The 25,291-nt window shown below is 36.8% G+C and overlaps 1 protein-coding gene across 1 annotated transcript in view; it reads right to left on the bottom strand.

Moving 5' to 3' along the window:
- The window catches only part of col6a1 (collagen, type VI, alpha 1), a 68,413-nt gene that overhangs the window by 17,443 nt on the left and 25,679 nt on the right, over nucleotides 1-25,291 (bottom strand). The window contains exons 21-29 of the mRNA XM_057857338.1: nucleotides 25,075-25,137; nucleotides 22,523-22,585; nucleotides 22,378-22,428; nucleotides 22,237-22,272; nucleotides 19,872-19,934; nucleotides 7,704-7,769; nucleotides 4,220-4,255; nucleotides 3,848-3,884; nucleotides 944-952 (exon numbers count right to left, since the gene is read on the bottom strand). Of these exons, the coding sequence (XP_057713321.1) occupies nucleotides 944-952; nucleotides 3,848-3,884; nucleotides 4,220-4,255; nucleotides 7,704-7,769; nucleotides 19,872-19,934; nucleotides 22,237-22,272; nucleotides 22,378-22,428; nucleotides 22,523-22,585; nucleotides 25,075-25,137 (424 nt within the window). The remainder of the gene's footprint in view (nucleotides 1-943; nucleotides 953-3,847; nucleotides 3,885-4,219; nucleotides 4,256-7,703; nucleotides 7,770-19,871; nucleotides 19,935-22,236; nucleotides 22,273-22,377; nucleotides 22,429-22,522; nucleotides 22,586-25,074; nucleotides 25,138-25,291) is intronic.

Below are 25,291 nucleotides of genomic sequence, written 5' to 3'. Positions count from 1 at the left end.
AGTCCAAATTTAAAGTTTGTACCAGGCTTCCAACTGGTTTATTTTGATGGTGAAATCGGGCAGTTAAGAATGGAGTGTCAATGTAGTGTCAACTGATCTGTTTTGAAGCCAGGTGAGCCAGGCCTGTTGGCTTCTGGGACTTGTTTTTAATAAATGACGGCCTAGTTTGGGCCTTGTTTTATACAATCTTAAAAGACCAACATTGTGGCATAGAGTTGTCCGATAATGATTTTTTAATCGATAACCTACATCCCGATACTGTCCAACTCGAAAAATCTCATACAGATATCAAACAGATACCAAAATATGTGGTCGTCCACTTAACATTTTATTCTTAATTGTATTGTGATGCCCCACTGGATGCTTTAATAATGACAATACCTAATTGGTCACATACCAAATCCCCAGCATCTTAGTTTGGAGACATCTAATGGTCAATAAACATAGCTGCTAAGCTGTGACCAGTCCTTGTAGAAAGGCAGAAGGCTTCTACATTTACGTTGAAAGCAATATGCATATTGGCCCAAAACCGATAGTGAAAAACCGATGTATATATTATCCGTTATCATTTTAAAATGCTTTTATCGGCCGATATTATCGGCTACCTGATAACATCGTACAATTTTACTGTGGCATAGTGACAATGGATTCTCCTTTTCCTTTAATGTGATGAAATGTGTGCACACAGTGTTCATTTTGTATATCCATGCATGAAACAAAGGGTATTATTGACATCTTACCGTCTAAAACAGTTTTTAAAATGTCTACCAACACTTGCAATGGACACTTCGGGAAATTCTGGCTTTTATCGAGGATTTTCTCTATGACTACAATTCAGGAAAAAAATGATTTCTGTCTTTTTTCGATGTATTAAACAAGATTTTTTTCGCCTGGTATGAACATGATAAAGGTGTTGTCTTTCCCTTTAAGGTTTTACACTTACCGCAACAAGCTGTGATGTGATCCAAAAGGCATGGAAAAACACAAATCAGAAGAAGGTTAAAACATCAAGTAAGAAGAAAAACATGATTGCACATTAGCCTAATAATACTTCGAGTAGTCTGTTGAAAAGGACTATGGGTTCTAAAATATAGGAAACCATTATGTATCTGCGTATGTGAACTGTATGTGTGTGTTTGTGCGTAAAAATTAAGGGTGTAATGGTTTACGTGGATGTTTCGGTTTGGATTTATTAGTAGCACTAGCCAAGCATGACGTGCGGAACCAAAGTCCTGTGGAACACTTTTTGGCTTCCTCGTCAAACTTACGAATTGATAAATCCGCAGTTATCAACATGTTAATACAACTTAAAAACGGAATAAATTTTAAATCTACATGCAGCATAATTAGCTAGTAGATACAGTGTATCACAAAACTGAGTACACCCTTCGCATTGCTGCAGATATTTAGCTATATCTTTTCATGGGACAACACTGACAAAATGACACTTTGACACAATGAAAAGTAGTCTGTGTGCAGCTTATATAAAAGAGTTCATTTATTTTCTCCTCAAAATATAGCCATTAATATCTAAACCCCTGGCAACAAAAGTGAGGACACCGCATGGAAACTACGTATATCCCTAAATGTCCAAATTGAGTACTGCTTGTCATTTTCCCTCCAAAATGTCATGTGACTCGTTACAGGAGTGCTGTCAGCATTGCTGCAGAGATTGAAGAGGTGGGGGGTCAGGCTTTTAGTGCTTAGACCATACGCCGCACTTTACATCACACTGGTGTGCATGGCTGTCACCCCAGGAGGAAGTCTCTTCTGAAGACGGTACACAAGAAAGCACGCCCGTCTCATCAGACGAGGACATGGTTCCAGTAATCCATGCGCTTTGTTGACATGTCTTCAGCAAACTGTTTGCGGGCTTTTTGTGTACCGTCTATAGAAGAGGCTTCCTCCTGGGATGACAGCCATGCACAACAATTTGATGTAGAGTGCGGCGTATGGTCTAAGCACTAAGTAGCTGACCCTCCACCACTTCAATCTCTGCAGCAATGCTGACAGCACTCCTGAATCCTGTAACAAGTCACATGACATTTTGGAGGGAAAATGACAAGCAGTACTCAATTTGGACATTTAGGGATGTACGTTTTTTCAAAGGGGTGTACTCACTTTTGTTGCCAGGTGTTTGGATATTAATGGCTATATTCTGAGTTATTTTGAGGGGAAAATAAATGAACTCTATTATATAAGCTGCGCACAGACTACTTTTCATTGTGTCAAAGTGTCATTTTGTCAGTGTTGTCCCATGAAAAGATATACTTAAACATCTGCAGAAATGTGAGGGGTGTACTCACTTTTGTGATACACTGTATGTGCTTTCTGCAGAAAATGCGAATATGGTAATCTTTCTATAGCAAAAAACTTTAAACTTGGATACATTTGTCATTCAGGTTGTTGCTGCTTAGGATTAAAGCTTACAGCATAGACTTAGGCAGAGCGTTTGGCTTTCGCTGTGATAAACTCAAACACACGCAGCGTTCAAATGCCGGATTTAGGTGAGAAAACGACTAATGTTTTACTGCATACAAGCAGGCAGCGGTGTCTCAAGAGTGATTTGATCGAAGATTCAACGTAATTATTATATAAATTATCCCCTTGCATGCACTTTGAAACGTGAAAAAAACGCATGGAAAAAAGTAGCGTAACTTTAGCTTAAAATATTTACGTAAAATGAATGATAACTGCCCAGGTTTTTTAAAAAAATTTTGCCCAAGAATCTAGACTGCTCTACGTTCATATCTATATAAATTCTGGGATGTACGCATTTATTTACAAGAATTTTCAACTTAAAAAGCTCTTTGCTTTGTGATGGCCGCCATGTTGTATCCATACACAGTAGCGTAACTTTAGGGTCAAATGATCAGGTAATTTTTGGCCAAATGCCAGTTTTTTGATAGGAGAGTAGTAATTTAATCATTTCTGCGTCCATGCAAAAAAAAAAAAAAAAAAAAAAATCGCTTTTTACCCGTTTTATTTTATGTAACATTTCAATCTAAAAACGACAAGGACCAGACAGCCGGCAAGATGTGTTGAGGCAATAGTAACATCAGATTTCAACCTAAATAAGTTGTTATTGTATATAGAAAAATCCCAAATTTTGATGTTGTTGAGTAAAATCAAGATGATTCTATATGCTTTCCGCAAGTATTGTGTTTCTGATGTGAAAATTGAGTGATTTATTAGCTGTTGAAAACTTTTAAAAAATTAAGTTGCTATTTTGGGCAAAAACTTCTATATGTTTAATAATGCTACTGATCCTGAAAATATAGGTTATTATACCTCCATTTGGTGATTTTTGTGCATCTAGCGTAAAATTTGAGAATTTTATAGCCATTTAAGTTTTGTTATACTTGTACAAAAAAAAAAAAAAAAAAAAAAAATCGGGATTTTATTAGGGAACAACTTTGAATTTTTTTTTCTTATATCGCTGCTCATGGAGCTCCCTGTTCTGGTTTTAGGTCGCTTGCGGCTTTGGTTTTGAAAATATTTGAATTTTAAGTTTTTTAAAATAGGCCCCCTACGGATCGGCCCTGAGCCCCGTGAACTGATAGTGAAGTCTATGCTTACACTTTTCTCATTTATAATTTTAGGATTTTTGTTTTAATTTTATGAACTCAGAGTGTAATTTAGTTGAAATATCACCCAAAGGGGTCACTTTTATTTAATAACAAAATTTCTATTGTTTACATTTTCAAAAACAAAAGCATTTAAAATATTTTTTCCTGCCTTTTTCGGAACAAAAATTAACCGAAGCGAGAGTTTCAAAAACCGACCGGAGATTACACTTTAGTGTATCGTTGCACCACTAGTAAAAATGTATGTAAGCATAACTTACAGCAGAGCTTCATGATGATATCCAGAATTTCGCATTCCTGAAGAGAGGGGGCGGAGTCCATGTTACTTTATGGCAATGCACTCCTCCACATAACATTATATAACCTTTTAACACAGACAGGGCGGCTTCGCAAGCTACTTCAATAAAAAAAAGTGGATAAAAAAGGAAAACATGATGATGATATTTTACTGAGAGGATCGCTAGGTGAAAGGCTGCAGGATTTGGTTCTCAGGAAATTGGATGTTTGCCTCTGGACTGAACATCGGGTATCATATTCAAATGTAAAACTCAAAACAGCCTCAATGGGGAATTCAGTCGAAGTCTTCTGTCTTGTGGCTAATAAATGGGGGAAGGATCAGATTCATGACTTACATCAGTTCCTGCTGGTCCAGGAGGCCCAGGAGGTCCCTAAAAGAAAGGAATTCAGTAGTTGATTAAGATAGGGGGGCAGTAATTTGCCAAATAGAAAAAAAATTGGACAAATATAATTCTTGTTCAACTAAAATAGAAATTCCTGGAATTGGGATTTTTCCACCCCCACTCTGGAGTGAGTATACTTTTGGGATATGCTTCAGCAGCATGTGAACCCCTCCAATCATTCATCATTACGACATTTTATTCTCTCACTTGGTTGCAGAAACAAAACATCTGCTTTGTTTTAACAAACGATAAAATGGGTTTAAGAGCCTTTTTTTTTCTTCCTTTCTCGAAAGGGCCTTGTTTGCATGTGTGCTCACAGGAACTCGGACAGACAAGAGAGATAATGGGTCGGCACACATGAACACACGATGCTGGGTGTCTGGGATATATTTTGAACACACAAAAGTCGGACGAGAAGCAGACAGGCGGGAGGGAGTTAAAATGTTTGCAATGTGTGGAAACTAACAGGGTTTGGGAGCTGAAGGTTTTACTATATTTTTGCAATGTGCATCTAAACATATGGTTATATTTAGACATTCCTTGGCTTTCCACATTGTTTGGTTGTGGGAAGAAGGTAGATGTGCACAATTTTTTCCCCATTTAAGATGATTCAAAGTATGGTGTTCTGTATGTGGTTTTCAGTTGTGTCAGTGGTGAGAGAAGCTGTGCTTAGCTCCGTCACTGTGCAGCAATAAAACCAGAAGCAAGACAGCAAAGAAAACACTGCAGTTGATCAATTCTTACAACTGCCTCAGCCATAAATATAACATTCAAATAAGCAATTTTTTGTGTGGTCGAGCTGCAAAGTTGCTAAAACAGAAAGAGGCCACCAGAAAAAAAAAATCCAAAAGGGCCTCTGACAACAAAGCAGAACCATACGTAAAAGTGTTTCCTGCCTGCCTTGCAACATTGTAATTGTTTCCTGCTTGAAATTTACATCATTGCATTTAATACACGGAAAATCTAGTAACTATAATTAACAGTCTTCAGTATTACTACACGAATGACATTAGAATTTAAAAAGGATGAATAAAAAAAATGAATTTCTGCCTTGTAGTCTTTGAGGAAAAAAAAGATTCATTATAACATTCATGTTAACAGACTCTTAATTCAATATTCTATATGTATCTGAAAATGATATCCAAGTGTTGCACAGGAAACGTTGGGTTTGGTTCTCATATCAATGCCAAAAGGTGTTGCTTAGTATTCATATGCTGTTTCTTGGTGCTAATTCGTTATACAAATTATGGACCGTAGGCCAGATCTGCCTCTCAATCACCGTAATAGCTTTAATTACTGTATTGGCCCGAATATAAGACTGTGTTTTTTGCATTGAAATAAGACTGAAAAAGAGGGGGTCGTCTTCTGTTCGTGTCTAGACATCATACCCATTCACGACGCTAGATGGCGCCAGATATCATTGAAGCGATGTTCTGTCGTGACAGATCTCAGCTACTCTCCCCATTCACGACGCTAGATGGCGAGAGATATCATTGAAGCGATGTCCTGTCATGACAGATCTCAGCTACTCTCAAGTTTAACCAGTTTGCATTATTTTATTGCAATGTTTTTTGTTATTCAGATTTGTTTCAAGACTACAGTTACAGTTAGACTTCCTTTTGATGGTTAATGCAGTTATTGCAATTTTGTTGTTTTATAACAATAGATTAGTTTACTTACATTTCAAAAACCAGAAGCCATTCATTTACGAATGTGAGTGCACTTTAGTTTACATATTTAAATGTTCAGATATTAAGATTCGAGTAAGGCAAAATAACATGCTTATTCTCTCAAATATATTGTTATACTCATTTGTTTCTGATGTACTGTAATTATTTTCTGTATAAAAATTAATTTGGTGTTCAAAAAGTCTTTTTTCAAACTTGAGTCTTGAAAAAGAGGGGGTCGTCTTATAATCAGGGCCATCTTATATTCGGGCCAATACGGTAATTAAAGTTGGCCATAGTTTTATTTTGATGTAGACGAGTATCCACAGTAAGAGAACAAGCGCAGCAATTTGTCGTCGTTGTACAAATTTGGAGATAATGTTTTGTGACTGTTCTGACCATATTTTTATCATATTTTATATTTTTATCTCGTGTAACTGCTAACACATTTCCTGCGGTCTTTGGGATTTTTCTTAGGTTGGCTAGCAGGGTTGTTCTTCTAATGTTAGGGCACTTTGAAAATATAGGAATCTATGAAGAGGAGTAAAATGGAGTAATAGTATTTTTACCAACAAATTTTAGCAACATATTACATGGCTACACAAGCAGCATAATACAGAACAAAAAGATCAAATTCATATTTAACCATTTAAGTGTAAAATTTGTGAAATTGCTGACTTTAACAAGCCACAGCTTCAAATATGGTGCCAAATGTATTTACCACTTTGCAACAAAAGATGGCAATTTTGCAACTTTAGCGCTTAAAGGGTTAACATAATTAAGGTTAGCATTTTGGTGTCACCTCGTGTTTCGAACGTGCGATCAGCTGATTTAGCAGCGGAGTTCTCTGACATATGTTGTGTATTTTTAGTCATGTTTATCAATAGCTGCCACAACCATCATATGGAAAATCCATCAACACACTGCAATGGCCAATTCAAAATAAAAGCCCAACAAATCCTGCGGGAATGTAGATACAATACCTTGCTTGGCTTTTATTTTGACGTTCACTCTCACGGAGTCATTGTTCTGATGACTGAGAACAATCATGTGCCCGGTAAAAAATATGACGAATTTCACCTCAACATTACTCGAAATTGCGGATTTCAACCTCCCTCTCTTTTTATGTGGCACAGATACACTACGGAAAACCGGAGATGTGATCGTTTTAATTTCATAGTAGGAAATAAGTTTAATTTACAAGAGGGCACTCATGCTCTTTGGATGGGTGATGTTTCATTGCTGTAGATTTTCTAGTTTGATCATTTTTGTGTATTTCTTGGGGCCTAATAGGACCATGTATATGTACAGTATAATAATAACAGTTCATTTAGATAATGTGTCGAGAAAAAAAAATTACCAATGGTTAAAAATAAAAACATTGTAAGAAGTTACTCACAATGTTAATCATTACTTGAGTATTCTTTTCACTGAATACTTCTTAACCCTTACTTGTACTTAAATTTTTGGGATGACTACTTTTACTTAAGTAATATTAATTTGAATTTTTGCTCCTCTTACTTGAGTAAAATCCTCTAACCAAATCTAACCAGAAGCAAATGCACTGTGACAAGTGATATCTTACCCACATTTGACATTTTAGGTGCGCAACACGCAAACATTACTACATTTTTTGTCCATATTGGGAATCTCACTCCCTGCTAAAAATTGTGGGCTAATAATGTGTAGCAGGGTCTATTACGCGTAGGTGGACAGCAAACCATTCAATGTCTAAACTTGCACAAACAAATTAACTGACTTATGCTTACCGGTCTTCCCTCAGGTCCTCTGTGACCTTTAGCCCCTTTAGCTCCTGGAGGTCCAGGTTGATTGTTCTGTCAAAGATGAAAAGCACATTAAAACACATTTAAAATTAACCTTCAGTGGTCAAAAGATACAGTAGATATACAGTATACTGCAACAAATTACATATTAAGGATTTAGCCTAGTATCACTATTAACAGTTGTAAACACTAATGAGTATTTGGATGTACTGTATACTGATATTACTGACAAAAGTAATTGTTAGCATATGTTCATACCTCTTAATGTTCTGCGAAATTTGCAATTCTTACATTATCAAACCTAAACTTTATTGTCACCCCTTTGCATTGGTAATTGCTTTGATGTGTATTTTCTGCATTACTTGTCAAAATAATTAATGTACTTGTCAAATTCAACAAATATACAGTACTCTCAGCTAAACTCAATTTTGCTTTTGTCAAGAAAAAAACAGTTGCAACACAGTGCTGTACAAAAATACAACTAAAAGACAAGTCAATATACACTGTAATCTACTTTAGAAACCAAACAAGATTAAATGGTCAAATAAATTAACAAAATAAATGTAAAAATAATAGAAAATAAATAAGACACAATGATGCAGAAACTTAAAAGGCACTATGAAATACTACAAGTGAATTAAGAATGATAGCACACATATGTGACACAAATCCATCCAAAAAAGTGACAAATGCTGAAACCCCAAATCCAACTCATAAACTAAATGAGCAGATGCCTAAACAAATTTCATAAAACGAGCCCCTGTTTGCCACATGAAGACTCAATTTGCGAAACACTATCCTCCTTTCTTATAATTCTAAACAAATCTTGCATTGCTAAAACCCAAGTTTCAAAAGGATTTTGCCAACGTTCTCAAAGTAAAGCTCATCCAATGCAAAATGCTTGCCACAGTCAGCGAAATTTGAACGCAATGAACACATGTGACATCATTTGTTAAACACAATGACTCAAAATTGAAGCCACTTGAGCCAAATGATGTGATCACACTTATAAAGGCAGTTCAGAGGGTAGTTTGCTCAAGGTTCCAAAATGAACTGTCTTGAACACTGCTTTAAACTACAGCACTTTGTAAAACAATCTGTCACTGTGCAATACAATGTAAGAAAAGCTTGTGCCTTCTCAAGATGAACAATAGGAGCAGTGAATACAAAGAAATAAGTAGCAGCTTGAAAAAAGCACAACAAAAAAACAACGGAGCAGAGAGGAACTCACAGTTGCCAAAGCAAAGTCTGCCAGACAGGATTGAAACCAATCCAAAGCATGACTACTACTGCTGTATATATCCTTAAAGTGCTGTAACCGAGCCAATAAGATTATTATCCACAAAGACTTTTAAACGATTGTTAATACCCGTGTAGAGCAGGCATCAGCAACCCACAGTAAGCAGACTATGGCTAGGTACATACTGCAGGTCTTAATGCACTGTTCCGATTTTTTGTCATATCTGTTTTTGGGCGTGCCCGTTCAGACTGCCTTTGTCCGTTGAGCCCGTTCAAGTATTACGCATGCGCACTAATTTGCAGTCCGACAAGCGCTGAGCCAACTGACCCGCATGCACAGAAGCATCAAAAGAAATGACTACACATGCTGGCTGTAGGTCATTCCAGGGTGATTATATTTTGATTTCCAAAAACAGGACACAAATAACAGACATTAATAATCCCCGTTTAGTCTTATATTCAAAGTTTATATGGATTGATAGAGCGCATGCATGCACTGTCCGTGCATGATGCACACACTTAAGCCTTATGTGTGTGCATCAGTTTGCCCCGACTCGGCCATGTAAGCAATACTGAAATATTGCTTATTTGGCGCACAGAAAGAAAACCGAGTATTGTCAGACTAATACTTTTCTTCATATCATTTTTTATGACTGTGGTCAAGCCCGCTTCCTGCGTGAAAGCCGAATTCAAGCTAGGCGCTAACGCTAAAGCACAGCTACATTGCTGCCATCCTGCCTGCCGCTCTCACGCTTTGCTGACGTAATGGCTGCACAAATTCCGATTTGGGAGACAGTTTAGACCGCCGCCACATTCTGGAAAAATGAGGCCCTGATTGGATTTCAAATGGTCTACTTCATGCAACTTGTCCGGTTCAGACCATCAGCTTAATGCCTCACTCGAGTCGGAAAAACACCCCAAAAAATCGGATTTGTGCATTAGGACCTGCGGTCTGAACCTAGCCTAAGTCAGGCTCACATTTCTCACATCTCAACTAACAGAACACTACAAGTGAACGCACTTCATGAATTAACCCTTAGATGCATAAGTGGGTCAAAAATGACCCGGTGAGGTTGTTTTCTTGAAATATCTTCGGAATGAAAAATTGTTATCAATTCATATTCCAGGTATTCCTCAAAAAACATGTTTTTGATATAAGGCCATTCAAATTTTTGATGAACTTTTTATACATTTGAAGAAATTGTCATTTTTGTATTACTACCCTAAGCTTCCACAAGTGGGTCAAAAATGACCCACTCAAAAATGAATGAAAAATGAGAATGTTGAATGACGTGAGAAAAGTCTGAGAGACAGATGGACTCACGGAGACAAGAGAGCAGAGCAGGAGTGGGGAGGAAGCAAGGGAGTTGTGACGCCGTTGCAAACGTGATGTAAGGTGGCTCCAATAATACCTGACTGTAGCCAATAGCCTACAAACTATGCCAACATGATGCCACTGTAGATAGCACATATATATATATATATAGAACTAGTTGCAGATGACAGACACGGCGGCATTAGCAACATGTATGAAAAACTAGATGCGTTAGTAAACAGCCGCCATCTTAAAGCAGACTTCTCAGGAAGGCTCTATTGTAGAGAACCTTCCTGGCGAACCTAAGTAACTTTTTATCTACTGGACTGTCTCAGGAAATTAGAATACACAATATTCTAATTTTTTGAGACAGTCCTGTGTATATATACAGGACTGTCTCAGGAAATTAGAATACACAATATTCTAATTTCCTGACTGTCTCAGGAAATTTCCTGACTGTCTCAGGAAATTAGAATATTGTGTATTCTAATTTTTTGAGACAGTCCTGTGTATATATACAGTCCAGTAAAGTGCTCCTAAATCGGCAAAATCTTGACTTAAACCTATCTTTAAATGATGAAACAGTTTTAAAACTTACACATGTCAAAAGTAGACAGAAGGGAACTAATGCAATATCGGGAGCAATTTTAACAACTAACGGTTGATTCACAACATTAAATGACTTCCAGACATAGCAAAGGTTACTATCTAGTTATCACAATATCCGCAAAACCCCCGTGTCTAGTTAAGTTTAGGGTAAAGGGCCAATTGTCCCAAAAACCCTTTAAAGTGTGTGACCTGTTTTTTTTTTGTTTTTTTTGAGAAAAAAAAACATGAAAATGATCACCAAGTTACTTTGCCAAGTAACTAATTACTCTTACATTCAGGTAACTTAGTTCCAAACACAATTACTTTTTGGGAGAAGTAATTTGTAACTGTAATTAATTACTTTTTTAAAGTAAGATTAAAAACACTGGTTGATTGCAGTGAGGTGCTGCTTGTTTCAGCAGAAACCTAATTCGTTAAACGGTCTGTGCTTGATCGGTAGTAACAAAAACCAGGACCCGCAGCGGCTCCCGGTGTCGTCTTTTCTGTGGAAATTGGGTCAAAATGCCTCTTTGTATGTAAAAGATTGCTGACCCTTGGTGTAGAGGCATAGTGTTTGTCATGTTGATGCTTGTCCACTTATGTCTGAAATTTGTTGTGTTCAATCAGCCCACATTCCAACTAGCATTCTTGTGGGTCCATTTACACATAACTGCCATTTTAAGAGACAAAATTTGATCAAGATCATTGGAGCGCAAATTTTTGAGCTAATAAATTCTTCGTAATTACCAATAACGTACAAAGTACTTGCTTGACTTAACATCATATGTCATATTTAGCCAACAGATAGTAACATATCAGAACATTTTCAAAAGGTGATGTCACTTTTTTTCCGCACTAAAGCCTCTAAATCTTGGAGATCAGGACTTGTTTTCTGGGGCCAATCTTCTGGCACAGCTGCAGAGCGAGATAGTTTGTAGAACTGCTGATTTTACAGAGATGATGGCCAAGGTTGAGGAAGTGTGGAGACTATGGTGCTTAAATCAATTAAAGAAAACTATGTTGTCACAGATTGAAGTGCAAAGGAATTCGGAGCAAGGTTGGCTGCAACAGAAGATTTAGTTTAGATGGCTATAATTCTATGATTTAAAAATGCATTTTAAAGTTGTTTTTATTATTTAAACACAACGAACTGCGTGACATAAGAGAAATTACAGGAGCATAACAAATCATCACAGTACATCAGCTTTACTTTGTGTTACGTTGGAACTAGGGCTGTCAAACGATTAAAATTTTTAATCGAGTTAATTACAGCTTAGAAATTAATTAATCGTAATTAGTCGCAAATCAAACCATCTCTAAAATATGCCATATTTTTCTGTAAATTATTGTTGGAATGGAAAGATAAGACAAGATGGTTGTATACATTCAACATACGGTACATAAGTACTGTATTTGTTTATTATAACAATAAATTAACAAGATGGCATTAACATTAATAACATTCTGTTAAAGCGATCTGTGGATAGAAAGACTTGTAGTTCTTAAAAGATAAATGTTAGTACAAGTTATAGAAATTTTATATTAAAACCCCTCTTAATGTTTTTGTTTTAATAAATTTGTAAAATTTTCAATCAAAAAATAAACTAGTAGCCCGCCATTGTTGATGTCAATAATTACACAATGCTCATGGGTGCTGAAGCCCATAAAATCAGTTGCACCCAAGCGCCAGCAGAAGGTGACAAAACTCCAAAAAACACAAGTGCTGTCATTTTAATCTGTTTGAGTGGGGCATGTGCGGTAATTGCGTCAAATATTTTAACGTGATTAATTTAAAAAATTAATTACCGCCTGTTAACGCCATAATTTTGACAGCCCTAGTTGGAACTAATTTGGATACGCAACTACAATCGCTTTTATTATGCTAAAGCAGTGACGCCAACTGCCAAAGTCATTTTGGTTTACTGGCCACTTTCATGGCAATTCGATCTCATATGGACTGGAACTGTTTATTGGCTGCCATTGACTGCACTAGACGTCTAATCAATTTTGACTGGCAGGGGCGAAATGGATTGGGCGTCTAGCACTGTCAGTGGCACTGAAATATGAGTATTCACAGCTAGTCCTCAAAGTGTAAGTGAATATGAAGTCTATGGTTTTCAACATAAGCCAAAGAGTTAATTTTGGGGTCACTTGTACATTTTAGGGCATTTTGGTGTCACATTTTGGACATTTACTCTTGATTCTGGAGCATTTCCAGGTTACTTCCTGTTAATTTTGGGACATTTTTGGGTCACTTCCTTATTAACTCAATGGCCCCATTGATGCTAGATGTCCAATCCATTTTGACTTGGAGGGGGCAAATGGATGAATTGGACTGTGGACACAAAAGTGAGTCAAGTGCAATAGAGCACATACTCGGTTACACAAATCTACAGTTTTATGGCGCCGATGTCAAAATTAAAGCACGCGATTCTGTATATACATTATGAATGAACTATAATGTGCCTGTCAGGCAGAACAACTGCATGGGCCGAATACCTTAGCGGCCCGCATGTTTGATACCTCTACGCTGAAGCAGTGGATTGTTTCAGTCTGAACATGTTGACCAAATGTTATTAGTCTGTACACAATACATTTCACTCTTGGCATTGTTGGGTGGAATCCATAATATTCATATAATGATTATACAGGTAGATTTAATAATTAGACGACCGAACAAATTTCAGAACTATTTGCAAGTCATTACTCGTATTTTTTTTAAGATTATGGATGGACATGGAGATGAGATGATTCAGACCAATCGTGACCATCAGCATTTAACATTAAAATAAGTAATTATCTGTAAAGTGTACTGAATCAAGAATTCACTGCGAGTTCATTTACCATACATGAGCCCACAATGTTTTGCTTAGTTTACCCTCCTCCAACTCCGATGTATAGAAAATGTGATAAATCATCCTTACATGAATAATAATCCTGACTCCTTATTTATTTTAAGGCTTCATGCCATAAAAAACATGAACATGTGCATGCAGTTAAGTCCCAAAAATGTTTGAACAATGGCAAGTTTGATTGATTTTTGTATGACCACGACTTCTATCGGTTACATCATTTATCATTTGTCTCTTAACGTTCAAACAGTACATGTCAATGGTATGCAAGTCCTCATCCACATTTGACATTGTGAGGTACGCTTTGGTTTGAACAACAAAGTTAGTTTTTTTTCCCCAGACATTAATCTTCCCATTATTCAGGCACAAGTTGACTACGGTTTCTTTTGTCCAACTTGTCCAAAGTATAATCTCTCAAATTGAAATTGAAATTTACAACATTATGTATAGGTTGATTTCATTTAAATTGTTTGTCATGGTGTATGAAAAGAAATCCATCGGAAAATATGTCATTTACCACTTAACAGTACAGTATTATTGCCTCTGGAGAGTTCAGTAAAAGGTAGAGGGTCTGAAAAGTCTTGACGCAACTTAATCTATCCTTTCATGTCCCCTCTGGCAAGAAGAAGTGCAGGGACTAAAGGATACGCCTGGACAGTGTTAGATATTTGAACTATTTAAACTAGCTGCACAGCTATCGGACAGTGAATAGTCTTATTGTTTAACACAGAGGGGACATACTGTAGAAAATTAATTTCTTAATTGAAATGCCTCCTCAAAAAGCTTTTAGGCCTTCTCGAAGTCCTTGATGATGACACCGAGGAGTGACAGTGGGTGAGAGTGAGACTTGACATCAGAGGCACACAATTTTCAACCACACTGGTCTGCAGAGACGGTGTGAAATCCTCGTTGTTAAAGGGAACCTCTAACTTAAAGTACTGTAACTAACTTAAATACTTTTAGGCTCTAAAAGCCACAACTGTTCTCTTTTACTAAAATATGTTGTTAGAAACACATACAGTATTAGGGATGGGAATTGATAGGATTTTTACGATTCCGATTCCATTATCGATATTGCTTAACGATTCGATTCTTTATCGATTCTCTTATCGATTCTAATTTGGGGAAAAAGAACAAACGTTTTGATTGGCATCAAGTTTGTTTAATCAGAACTCACAACCGTACAAACTCACAACGAAATCAAAAGAGGCCCAAAGCCTCAATGTTAACTGTGGCAATAAGTGGCAAATACACAAGAATGTGTAACATTTTACTAAAACATTTATCTAATAGAAATAAAAAATATTGGTATATATTGGCAGATAGGTTGTTGTTCTGCCTTTGGCAATATGTGTTAAAGCAGGGGTCCCCAAACTTTTTCCTGTGAGGGCCACATAACTTTTCCCTTCTCTGATGAGGGGCCGGGGTCAGTTTGTAACAGAGAAAGTGTGACGATTGCAGAAGTGCATAAATGTAAAAAATTATTGTTTTTCAGAAAGCCACAATCAAATAACCCTTTCTGGATTCTTCACAGAATGAAAGTAAATAAAATAAAAATAATAATATAATAATAATAATTAATAATAAAAACACTATTAATTAAATAGATAATAACCAAATAACCCTCTCTGAATTCTTCAAGGAAAAAGGCCAGGAAATAAATAACACGATTGAGAAAAAAAAAAATTCAAAATGGCCGGACCAAATGTGGAGGCGGGCCGTATTTGGGCCGCGGGCCGCAGTTTGTGCACCCGAAGAAATGCCGCATCCAAGCGAGTGAGCGAGCGAAGTGAGAGAGGGAAACACTTCTACGAGCCTACGTTCTTTGTTAATGTTAATATCTACAGAGGCAACGCCTGTATGTATCATCTTTTGTGTTGTTGTTGTTGTGTTTCCACTCGCGATCGGACACTTAAATCCAGTTGTGTAGTGGTTTGAACGATGTGCTAATGCTAGCGAACGAATGCTAACCATACTGTTATTAGCAGCTAATCATCGCTGATTTACGTTGATGCAAACCTGTTTGTTATTGGGGACGAAATTGATTTGTTTCATTTCTATTCTTAGTTTCACTCTTCAAGTGATGGTTGAATAAAGTCAACAAATTATACCAACGTCTTCTACATCGTCATTTGGGAGTTTAGCTAGCTGTATAGCCAGAACTGAGCTTTAGCCTCTCTGTGAGGACAGCGCAGTCGTATTCCCTCCCGATGCAGTTACCTCCACCTTGCAATGACTGCAAGTCACTTTGTTGTAATTTTTCCTCGTGAAGTGAAGACACACTTTCGAGCGTTTGAACCTACGTGCGGTCATTGTTATGTTTATGGCTGCAATGCTCGTGCTTACCCGTCGTAACCTTTCATTTTCACACTCTTTCCTGGTGAAGTGTAGTCAAACTTTGGAGCGAGTGGTTCTTGGCGCCATGCTAGTTTGATGCGTCTGGACAACAAGACACGTCACGACGCAATACGCGTCTTTAGGAATCGTTAAAGGGATCGTTAAGGCTTTTTCATTGTGATGTCGAGGCCTCGAAACACTCGGAACCGGTTCCGAATTGGAATCGGATTTCGATTCCCATCCCTATACAGTATATTGCCATTGATTTAAAAATCTATAATATTCAGTACATGCTTTGACCTACGGAGGGTGCCATGTTTTACGTGAGCAATGCACGCTGGGGGTGATGACACGGTTAGGCTGGACTTGGAGAGTAGCTCTACTAGCTACTAGGGTTGTTCCGATCATGTTTTTTTGCTCCCGATCCGATCCCGATCGTTTTAGTTTGAGTATCTGCCGATCCTGATATTTCCCGATCCGATTGCTTTTTTTTTTGGCTCCCGATTCAATTCCAATCATTCCCGATAATTTTTCCCGATCATATACATTTTGGCAATGCATTAAGAAAAAATGAATAAAACTCGGACGAATATATACATTCAACATACAGTACATAAGTACTGTATTTGTTTATTATGACAATAAATCCTCAAGATAGCATTTACATTATTAACATTCTTTCTGTGAGAGGGATCCACGGATAGAAAGACTTGTAATTCTTAAAGGATAAATGTGACTTTGTATATTGTGACTAAATATTGCCATCTAGTGTATTTGTTGAGCTTTCAGTAAATGATACTGTAGCCATTTAACTGTTCTGCCCAAATGCATGATGGGAAGTGCAACCATGACTGTGCATAGTGACACCAATTGATATATCTTCTCTGCGTTGTGAAATAACATAGGGTGTTAAGAAAAAGATTAACTACTACCTTTCTTTCCAACATTGCTTCCCACGACATTTCTAATCGTAGGGAGAGGAATTGTAAGACTTTAGCCAATTAAAAAAAGGCTCCAAAGGCTGCCAAAATTCACTCTGCTCATTTAACGCTGCCTTTTAGCTCTCTCTCTCTCTCTCTCTCTCTCTCTCTATATATATATATATATATATATATATATATATATAGGTAAAACGGCGCCATTACAGATTAAACGCGACAATGTGTGAGAGGGTCGTGTAGCGCATGCGTTAATTGCATTAAATATTTTAACGTGATAAAAAAAAAAAAAAATTACCGCCGTTAACCGGATAAATTTGATAACCCTACCTTAAGCCTAAACTAAAGACTCTGGATGAGTGTAACATATTGTGTTTGTACCGTTAAATACAATTAGAAAACGATTTAATTAAAAAAAATATATATATTAAAAAAAGGCATGTCCGATATTTTTTTGCAGATTCCGATACTTTGAAAATGACGTGATCGGACCCGATCCCGATCGATCGGGACATCTCTACTAGCTACTGTAGCAAGTGAAGCTAGTATGACGACTGGCGTGATTTTGTCACATTCTGCTGCAGGTCAGATTGTTTTGTTACAGAGCTGTGGGATGAGTTCTCAACGTCATATCTGCTCATTCCAGCTCATCAGCAGTATCTTTAAACAGATCCTAGGCGGCTTGCTGAGATACTGACGTGCTGCTATTTGACAGTTTGTATATCTCTTTGTTGCTAGTTGCATCATTGCTTTGTTTTTGTTTGTTTGTCTGCCTCTCACCTGGGGTTTTCCCTCTGTTTATTTATTTATTTATTTAATCCCGACCTTCTGTCACGGACCCTTTTTGTGTCTTCCTTTTCGCGATCGCGTGTTTGTGTGTTCAATAAAGCCTTTTAGACAATCCCTGTGTTATTATTGTCTGCTTGCTATCTGAAGTGAGCCGCATTTTCTAATTATCATAACTCACACTAACATTTATCTTTTAGGAACTTCAAGTCTTTCTGTCCGTGATTCCCTTTAAACATAAATTTGGGCTTTGTTAGTCAAAATGGGGCGTGATGATGAGTACAAACTCACCTGGCTTCTCCACGCTACCCATTATTGTCGCGTTTGGGCATTTTTGGATTAAAAAACACGCTTCTGTTTCTTTGCCCATGACTTGGCCACTAGGCTGCATGAAGAGTCAGTGCCACTGAAGAAATGTTCGGCAGCCTGACTATCTCTGAAACACTGTATTCTTTTAAGGATGGCTCGCTGAATGCAACAAACAAGTAACCGATTCAGAGTCAAATATAATACACCATAAAAATCTGTTGGCTATATTTACTAATGGAATGTTACACATAATAGACAATACATTTTTGTGTGAGGCACACAGGACTTACTATATTAACAGATAGTGCTGAGAACGTTAATTTTTTGATCAAACGAATTTGAAGTTCAGTTAAATTTGTTTTAAATTGAACTGGTTCAGTCCATACTTCATAACTGTACATTTTAATATACAGTTTCACATTCTACAAATGGATTCATAGTCCACATCCACAAAAGTGCACCTAAAGCTAAAACATTCAATTTTCAGTTCACTTTCGTTCCCTTAATCAGGTAGAAAACTGTTACCAGATGAAAATAGAAATTTTGGCAAGTTGCTTTATTCAGCTAATTCAACAATGTACATAAAGCTCGCTGTCACTTGCATAAATCTATGCTAGGGAGACCGATAGCTCACCTGTTATGTTTTTACAAGTGGTTCTGCTACAAAATTAAATGTGAAAATGCTCAAAAGTTTAAAAAAATCTCTTGAGCAAAGTAAAAAAGACTGCGTAATTCTCTCATCCTGTATTTATACTGGGATAAGACACCCAGGCTCCAGATTGTGGCTAATTACTTAGGGCCATAATTAAGTTTACTCAACTTAAAACAAACACAGCTAAATTACAATCTATTGAGACTACACTTCATAGAACGGACAGGACGAAAGCTTGCAGTTTTATGAATTCCAACTTTTTTTCTTCTTTTTTTTTTTAAGGTTTTGCATGTACGCAAAATCCATGTGCATGGATTTCATAAAGAAAGCCTGTTTATCCATGTATATTACACAATGCATTAATTTAAAAAAGGAAAAAAAGAAAATACAGAATATGAAACATGGAACTGATTTTGACCTGTGTTCATGATGCACATGCTAAAACATTAACATGAAGTTAAACCGACCTCAGAGAGTAAATGCCTAGCTTTCCAAGTTTGTGTGGTTTTGAGTGTGACCTGTTTTTAAGGACAAGACGCCTGAGACTTCTGTGAAAAGTTGCAATGCGCAGAAATGTTTATGTCATAACACACTAGCTTTGAAATGTAATTTCAATGCAAACATGTACAAGTTGAACCGGAGGTTAACGTGTTAAGGCTGAAATATGGAGGTACGCATGCACCCTCTATCTTTCTCTCATTGACACACACACATGCACACACACAAAGTAATGAAGTCTCTTCATCCTCCATGCTCATTTCCTGGTATCCTTGGCGACGACATACACACAGCTGCATTAGCTCAGAGTTCCCTTCCCCAATGGCACACACACACACAATGTTCAGATCTACATTAGGAATTATTTCCAGCTGTAATCCTGAAGGAGAGTGAATGAACAAGATGGATTGACAAAGAACCGCTGGAACGTGTTCTAGTCTCATGCGACAGAGAACATTAAAGACGGGAATAGAAAGATCTCAGACATTATTCTGTCATATCAATGAGTCAAACGTGAGGCATAATTAATAAAATGTGTAAATGGGTCATATCGAAGTTGCATATTGTAACTCAAAGCACTCTGACAGGAAATGACTGCAAATTCATTTGGCAAATGGGAGACAAAGCAGACAAACTCACATCAGGGCCTGGGTCACCAGCTTCTCCATCATCTCCTTTGGGTCCAGGGGTTCCCCTGCCACCCTGAAGGCCACAAAACAAGGTTATAAGCAGGGGTGAAAGTGACTACAATTTCTTACCGGAACTCCCCGACGTGAAGGTCGCCACAGACCCAGAAATTTTGTTTATGTATTTATTTATTTATTTATTGTCATTGTGGGGGGAGTGGGGAGGTCAAATCTCCTAAAACTAGTGAAATCCAAAGAAACTGTTTTAGCACAGTTATTTTTATAACACATACAAAAACTGATTTTCATTCAAAATTGTATTTTTTTCAATGATTTACAAAATAAAAGTTAACAAAAACAGCAATAACCCCAACCAACCTCCATCTCCTATTTTTTATTTTCTCTCATTTCCTTACATACTAAATGCCAAATCTGAATTTTAACTACTTAAGAACATAGGATGTATATTAAAATTGAAGTTAATGTAACATTTACTTTTGCTTTTTTTTTTTTTTTTTTTTTTTTTTTAATAATAAAGATATAAGTAACATACATTCAGAAAAATAAGTACAAATGACTTATATTATGCAGAGTGAAATGGAATATATTGTGAAGATCGCGCAAACATTGACTTTTTTTTTTTTTTTTAAAATCTGAGGAAATGAATAAGTAGCCTAACATAAATGAACAAATATAAGTCCAAAGTACACATTGACAATTAAGATGTTCTGAACCTCCCCATCAGAGCAAATAAAACTAAATATGATAAATAAGCCTCCTCAACTCTTTCCTTGTTCTTAAAGATTTCACCCATTTTATGTTGCATTACCCTTTTTCCTTTTTTTGTCACACCCATTCAACAATTTTTTTTTTGCTGTTCCAGAAAACATGCACTTTTGAATCAAATAGAGCTAACTATCTGTGCTGATCACATGTTAGAATGCCAGCCAATTGAACGGATAAATGTGTCCAGGCGTTTTGCTTTGCTGCGTGCATTCCCACTGACGTGACTCATCATCGTCAGACTCTGATAACTGCAGCAGCTGGGGAAACCTCCATGCTGTCCGTGGAATAAAATAAATAATAAATATCGGTGGAAACGGATTACGCTTCACAAGCACTTTATTATGCTTGTTGTTAACATTTGTGTATGTAAATCTGATGTTGGTAGATTGTTTAATTCTTGGAGATGAAATGCATGTGTGGCAGCTTAGCATTTTTTTTTTTACATAGCGTTTTGACATTTGCCGTCATATTTTTGGAATCAAAGCACCGTGTACCGGAACAGCATTTCGACCTTGAATCTTATACCGGAACTGCATTTCGGCCCTGAATCTTATACCGGAACTGCGTTCCGGCTGCAAATCCTATACCGGAACTGTGTTCCTGACCGTTCTGGCCCACTTTCACCCCTGGTTATAAGTGATGTTACTGGTAAACTTTGTTATTCACATTCTGACTACCGTAATTTTTGCACTATAAGGCGCACCTGACTATAAGCTGCCACCCATCAAATTTGACATGTAAACGGAATTTTTTCATAGATAAGCTGCAATGGACTATAAGCCGAAGCGGTCCTCTTTGTATCATGGGATATTTACACCAAAAGATATTAACTGGTAACACTTTCTTTGACAGCGGCATCATACGGCTGTCATAAGACCCAATAAACCACCATGAAGCTTTGAACCAATGGGCTGCAAAGTTTCATTGCTTCAAAAAGCTTCATTTGGCCATCACTGCTCCCATGTGGGAGACAGTCCACCTCTGCTGCCACCTGCTGTCAACACAGTTGTCGTCAAACATGCCTCCCAGCATGCATTGCAGCGCTACAGATGTAAATAACTATGAAAAATCATGCTCTGTGCTAATTATTTCTTCAGTTACTGTTCCAGATGTTTCTTTAGTTGCTAGTTATGGAATTTGGTAACACTTTATATAAAAGTGGTGCCATATGACTCATTACACAATCATAATTATGACATGACACTGTCATGAGCATTAATGAACGCTTATAACAGATGTCATTTAGTGTTATCCGGCAAGTTATCTCACTTTTGAATGGATATAAACGATCCGAGTTAATGAGATAATTTGCCAGATGACAATTAATGAAATCTGTCATAAGCATTCAGTAATGCCTATGATAGTGCCATGTCCTAATAATAACGGTCTTTTGACAGTCTTATGACACCGCTGTCAAATACAGTGTTACATACGGTATTAAGTTTAACCCAAATAAACCAACAAATAGGCGGCACTGGACTATAAGCCGCAAGAGTCAAAATGAAGGAAAAAGTAGCAGCTTATAGTCCGAAAATGACTAAATAAATTACCGAAGTTGGCACTTAATTCAAAGTAAATCTGTGGATACTTACAGTTTCACCGGCATCTCCACGAGGGCCTGGATAACCCTGAGAAGCAGATACAAGTGTTTAAATGCTATAAATGTTCAGCCGATAAGTGGTATCAATATTAATGTAATTTATTACATTATTTGAACCATAACAAAAACACACCTGGAAACCTGGGCAACCTGCAGTACCATTTCCTGCTACACCGTCTTCACCCTGAGGATAGGCACAATTTACAGATTCTCTCTCACACATACACATGTTGATGGATGGCAGACATCTGCATCCCCTCTGGATCTTTTTCACTCACTCTGCCTCCCATTGGGCCTCTGTCACCAGCAGATCCTTTGATTCCTCTTGGGCCTTTGGTTCCCTGGAAAGAACAACGAATGACAGGATGTGAAACATGTGAAATATGACACAACATGTGCTTATTGAAAACAGTCAGAGGATGTAACAGTGGTTCTCTGTGCGTATGTGTGTGAAAGCGCACATCTGTGAAAAGGTCAACAATGCAAGATTTAGCTGGTATTCTTAGCGGTTTAACTGCATTATAAGACAATCACGCTTAACTGCTAACAATGCAAAATCTAGCTGGTATTCTTGTTTGTGAGAATATTTCACAGTTGAATACATCACTGTACATTGTGACTGTATTGGAGTGGGACTTTTTCATGTTGTTAAATTTTCTGTAATTAAGTAAGTTATTTATTCACTAAAGAAAAATAAGCTCATATCCTAAACATGGACACTGTAAACAACAGAGAACTTTTATCAGTGCACCATTTCTAAGTGCACTAATAACTCTGACACATTAGCTTGGCTAACAGGTACAAAAATAGAGAAGTTTGATTAAACAAGCACATTTAATTAAAAAAAAAAGATACTTTGACACAAAAATGTGGGTTTGTTCAATACTATATATATTGAGATGGTCTTTACAAAAGTCATCAACGAAATCAATGGTCGCAAGAACGTTCGGAACGAGTGTGGTTGCATTTGCTACCATTTTTAATCTCCTTTTGTGGCAAAATAAATTATTCAGTAATATAGATGACAGAGACCAGAAATAAGTGAAACTCTTTTGTCTATGTATTTTATTTGATTGAATCAGACTCTAGAAGACATTAAAATAAAGAAAAAGGTTTTTGTGAAAAATATTGTTATCTGTTTAAATTGTGTTTAATCCAGATAAATTACATAGCCTTTCTAATTTTTTTAGTATAGTTCATCAATGTTGTTTTCGTCAACAATGACGAAAACATCTCGTCAACGAATAATTTTTTCACGACGATGACGAGCCAAAAATGTGGTTCGGGAGACTAATGCCAGTTTTCGTCATGAGACATCGTTTTTGTCATATTTTCACAATACGTGACATTTTTCTATTGTACGTGGAGTACGTCAGTTTACATTGTGGCAGTGTTTGGGTCCTGTCGCTCATGTGAGATGTGCCGCGCTTCTCCCACACTCTCCTCACCAGAGTTTAGGATGTGTCTTAAGCTACGCTGCGATCCATCGTGCTTGTTTGGAAACACGGTAAGATTTGTTTTCTTATCATGGCAAGAGAGAATATGCATTGTTGCTTTAGCTTTTAAAGGTCTGTGCTGAGTGATCATCAGACACTAAATGTAATCGTAGTGTTAGTATAGCACTCACGTTAGCATTAGCTTCAGAATGGTGAGCGCCCTTTTATAATACTGCTCAGTCTAAAGCAGAGCCACTTGGATTTTCTGGTCAGTAAGTCTAAAGGATGTTATAAGCTCAGACAACTTTTTTTTTTTTTTTTTTTAATACAGTTTGTGACATCTAGGTAGGTTTAAATGGAAAAAAATGTAGGCCTACTGCTTTTGCTGCTGAAAGTGGATTATCATCTCAAAGTTGGTGTTGTCCTCGTAGACGCTACAATATGTGCTTGTCTGTCTATTTTCATTAGAAATTGTTGGACACCTAATTTTGGACTAAAACTTTGAATTAGAATAAAAACAGACAAAAACATTTTGAGTAACTGTCGACTAAAACTAGAAGAAATTCGTATGAGATTTCGTCGACTAAAATTACACGAAGACAAAAATATTTTGACGTGACTAAAATATGATAAAGGCTAATATGTATTTTCGTCCACAAGACTAAGACAAAAATTAAAAGGGCTGCCAAAAACAACACTGATACACATAGGTCCGACTTATATGGACATTACTTTTATCCTGAAGTTGCATTAAAAAATAATAAAATAAAATAAATAAATAAATAAATACATAAATAAAATCAAAGAAAAACATTTTTCAATCATTTTTTTTTTAAAATTGACAATGTTTTTTTGATTATAAAAGATTTAGATTGACGCAACCTATCTTTTGATTGAACAATTAAGACAAAAAAATCTACTTTCAAAGAAGTGCTGTACATGTATAAGGTTAGGAAAACACGACCATCTGAGAGCTTAAACGTGTGCAATGGCAGTTGAATTTGCTCAGTAGTCAGCACGCATGACTGCCACTGTGACAAATTCAGTTCAAACTCCAGTTGGAGAAGGGGGAGAATAAGAAAGGGAGTACTGTAATGTCACCACCATCAGGCCGGTTCCACATGCGTACTTTTTTACAGTCGTTTGATTTGAAACAACAGTTACTGTATGTAGTATTTTAAATATACAGATTTCTTTTTATGCTAGTTTGTTGTTAATTTGACAATGTTTTAAGTTTTTTAATAGTATATTTCTGGCAACCACAGCTGCCATTATTTTACCATAAATTCAACATTTTTTTTAAAAATAGTGTAGCTGCAAGTATTTTCCCGTAAAATATATATATTTAAAAACTTTTTTTTTTTTTATACTGTACAGTATATGTGTATGAATACCTCTGGTCCCGGAGGGCCTTCATCTCCTCTGTATCCAGCGGAACCATCCCTGCCAGGCTCACCCTACAAAACATCAAAACGGTTATCATCTTTGTCTTTAATAAAAACACTTATATGCCCCTTTTTGGACGAATTTGTTAGAAAGCATTTCATGTCTTAGCGCAAATGCAGCTCAAGCAATACGACACGCTACACAAAGCAATATAAGAAAGTAAAA

This window comes from Corythoichthys intestinalis, chromosome 14, assembly GCF_030265065.1.
Source record: "Corythoichthys intestinalis isolate RoL2023-P3 chromosome 14, ASM3026506v1, whole genome shotgun sequence".
NCBI classification, from domain to species: Eukaryota; Metazoa; Chordata; class Actinopteri; order Syngnathiformes; family Syngnathidae; genus Corythoichthys; species Corythoichthys intestinalis.
Note: the sequence above shows the minus strand (reverse complement) of the source record. Positions and strands in the feature narration are given on the sequence as shown.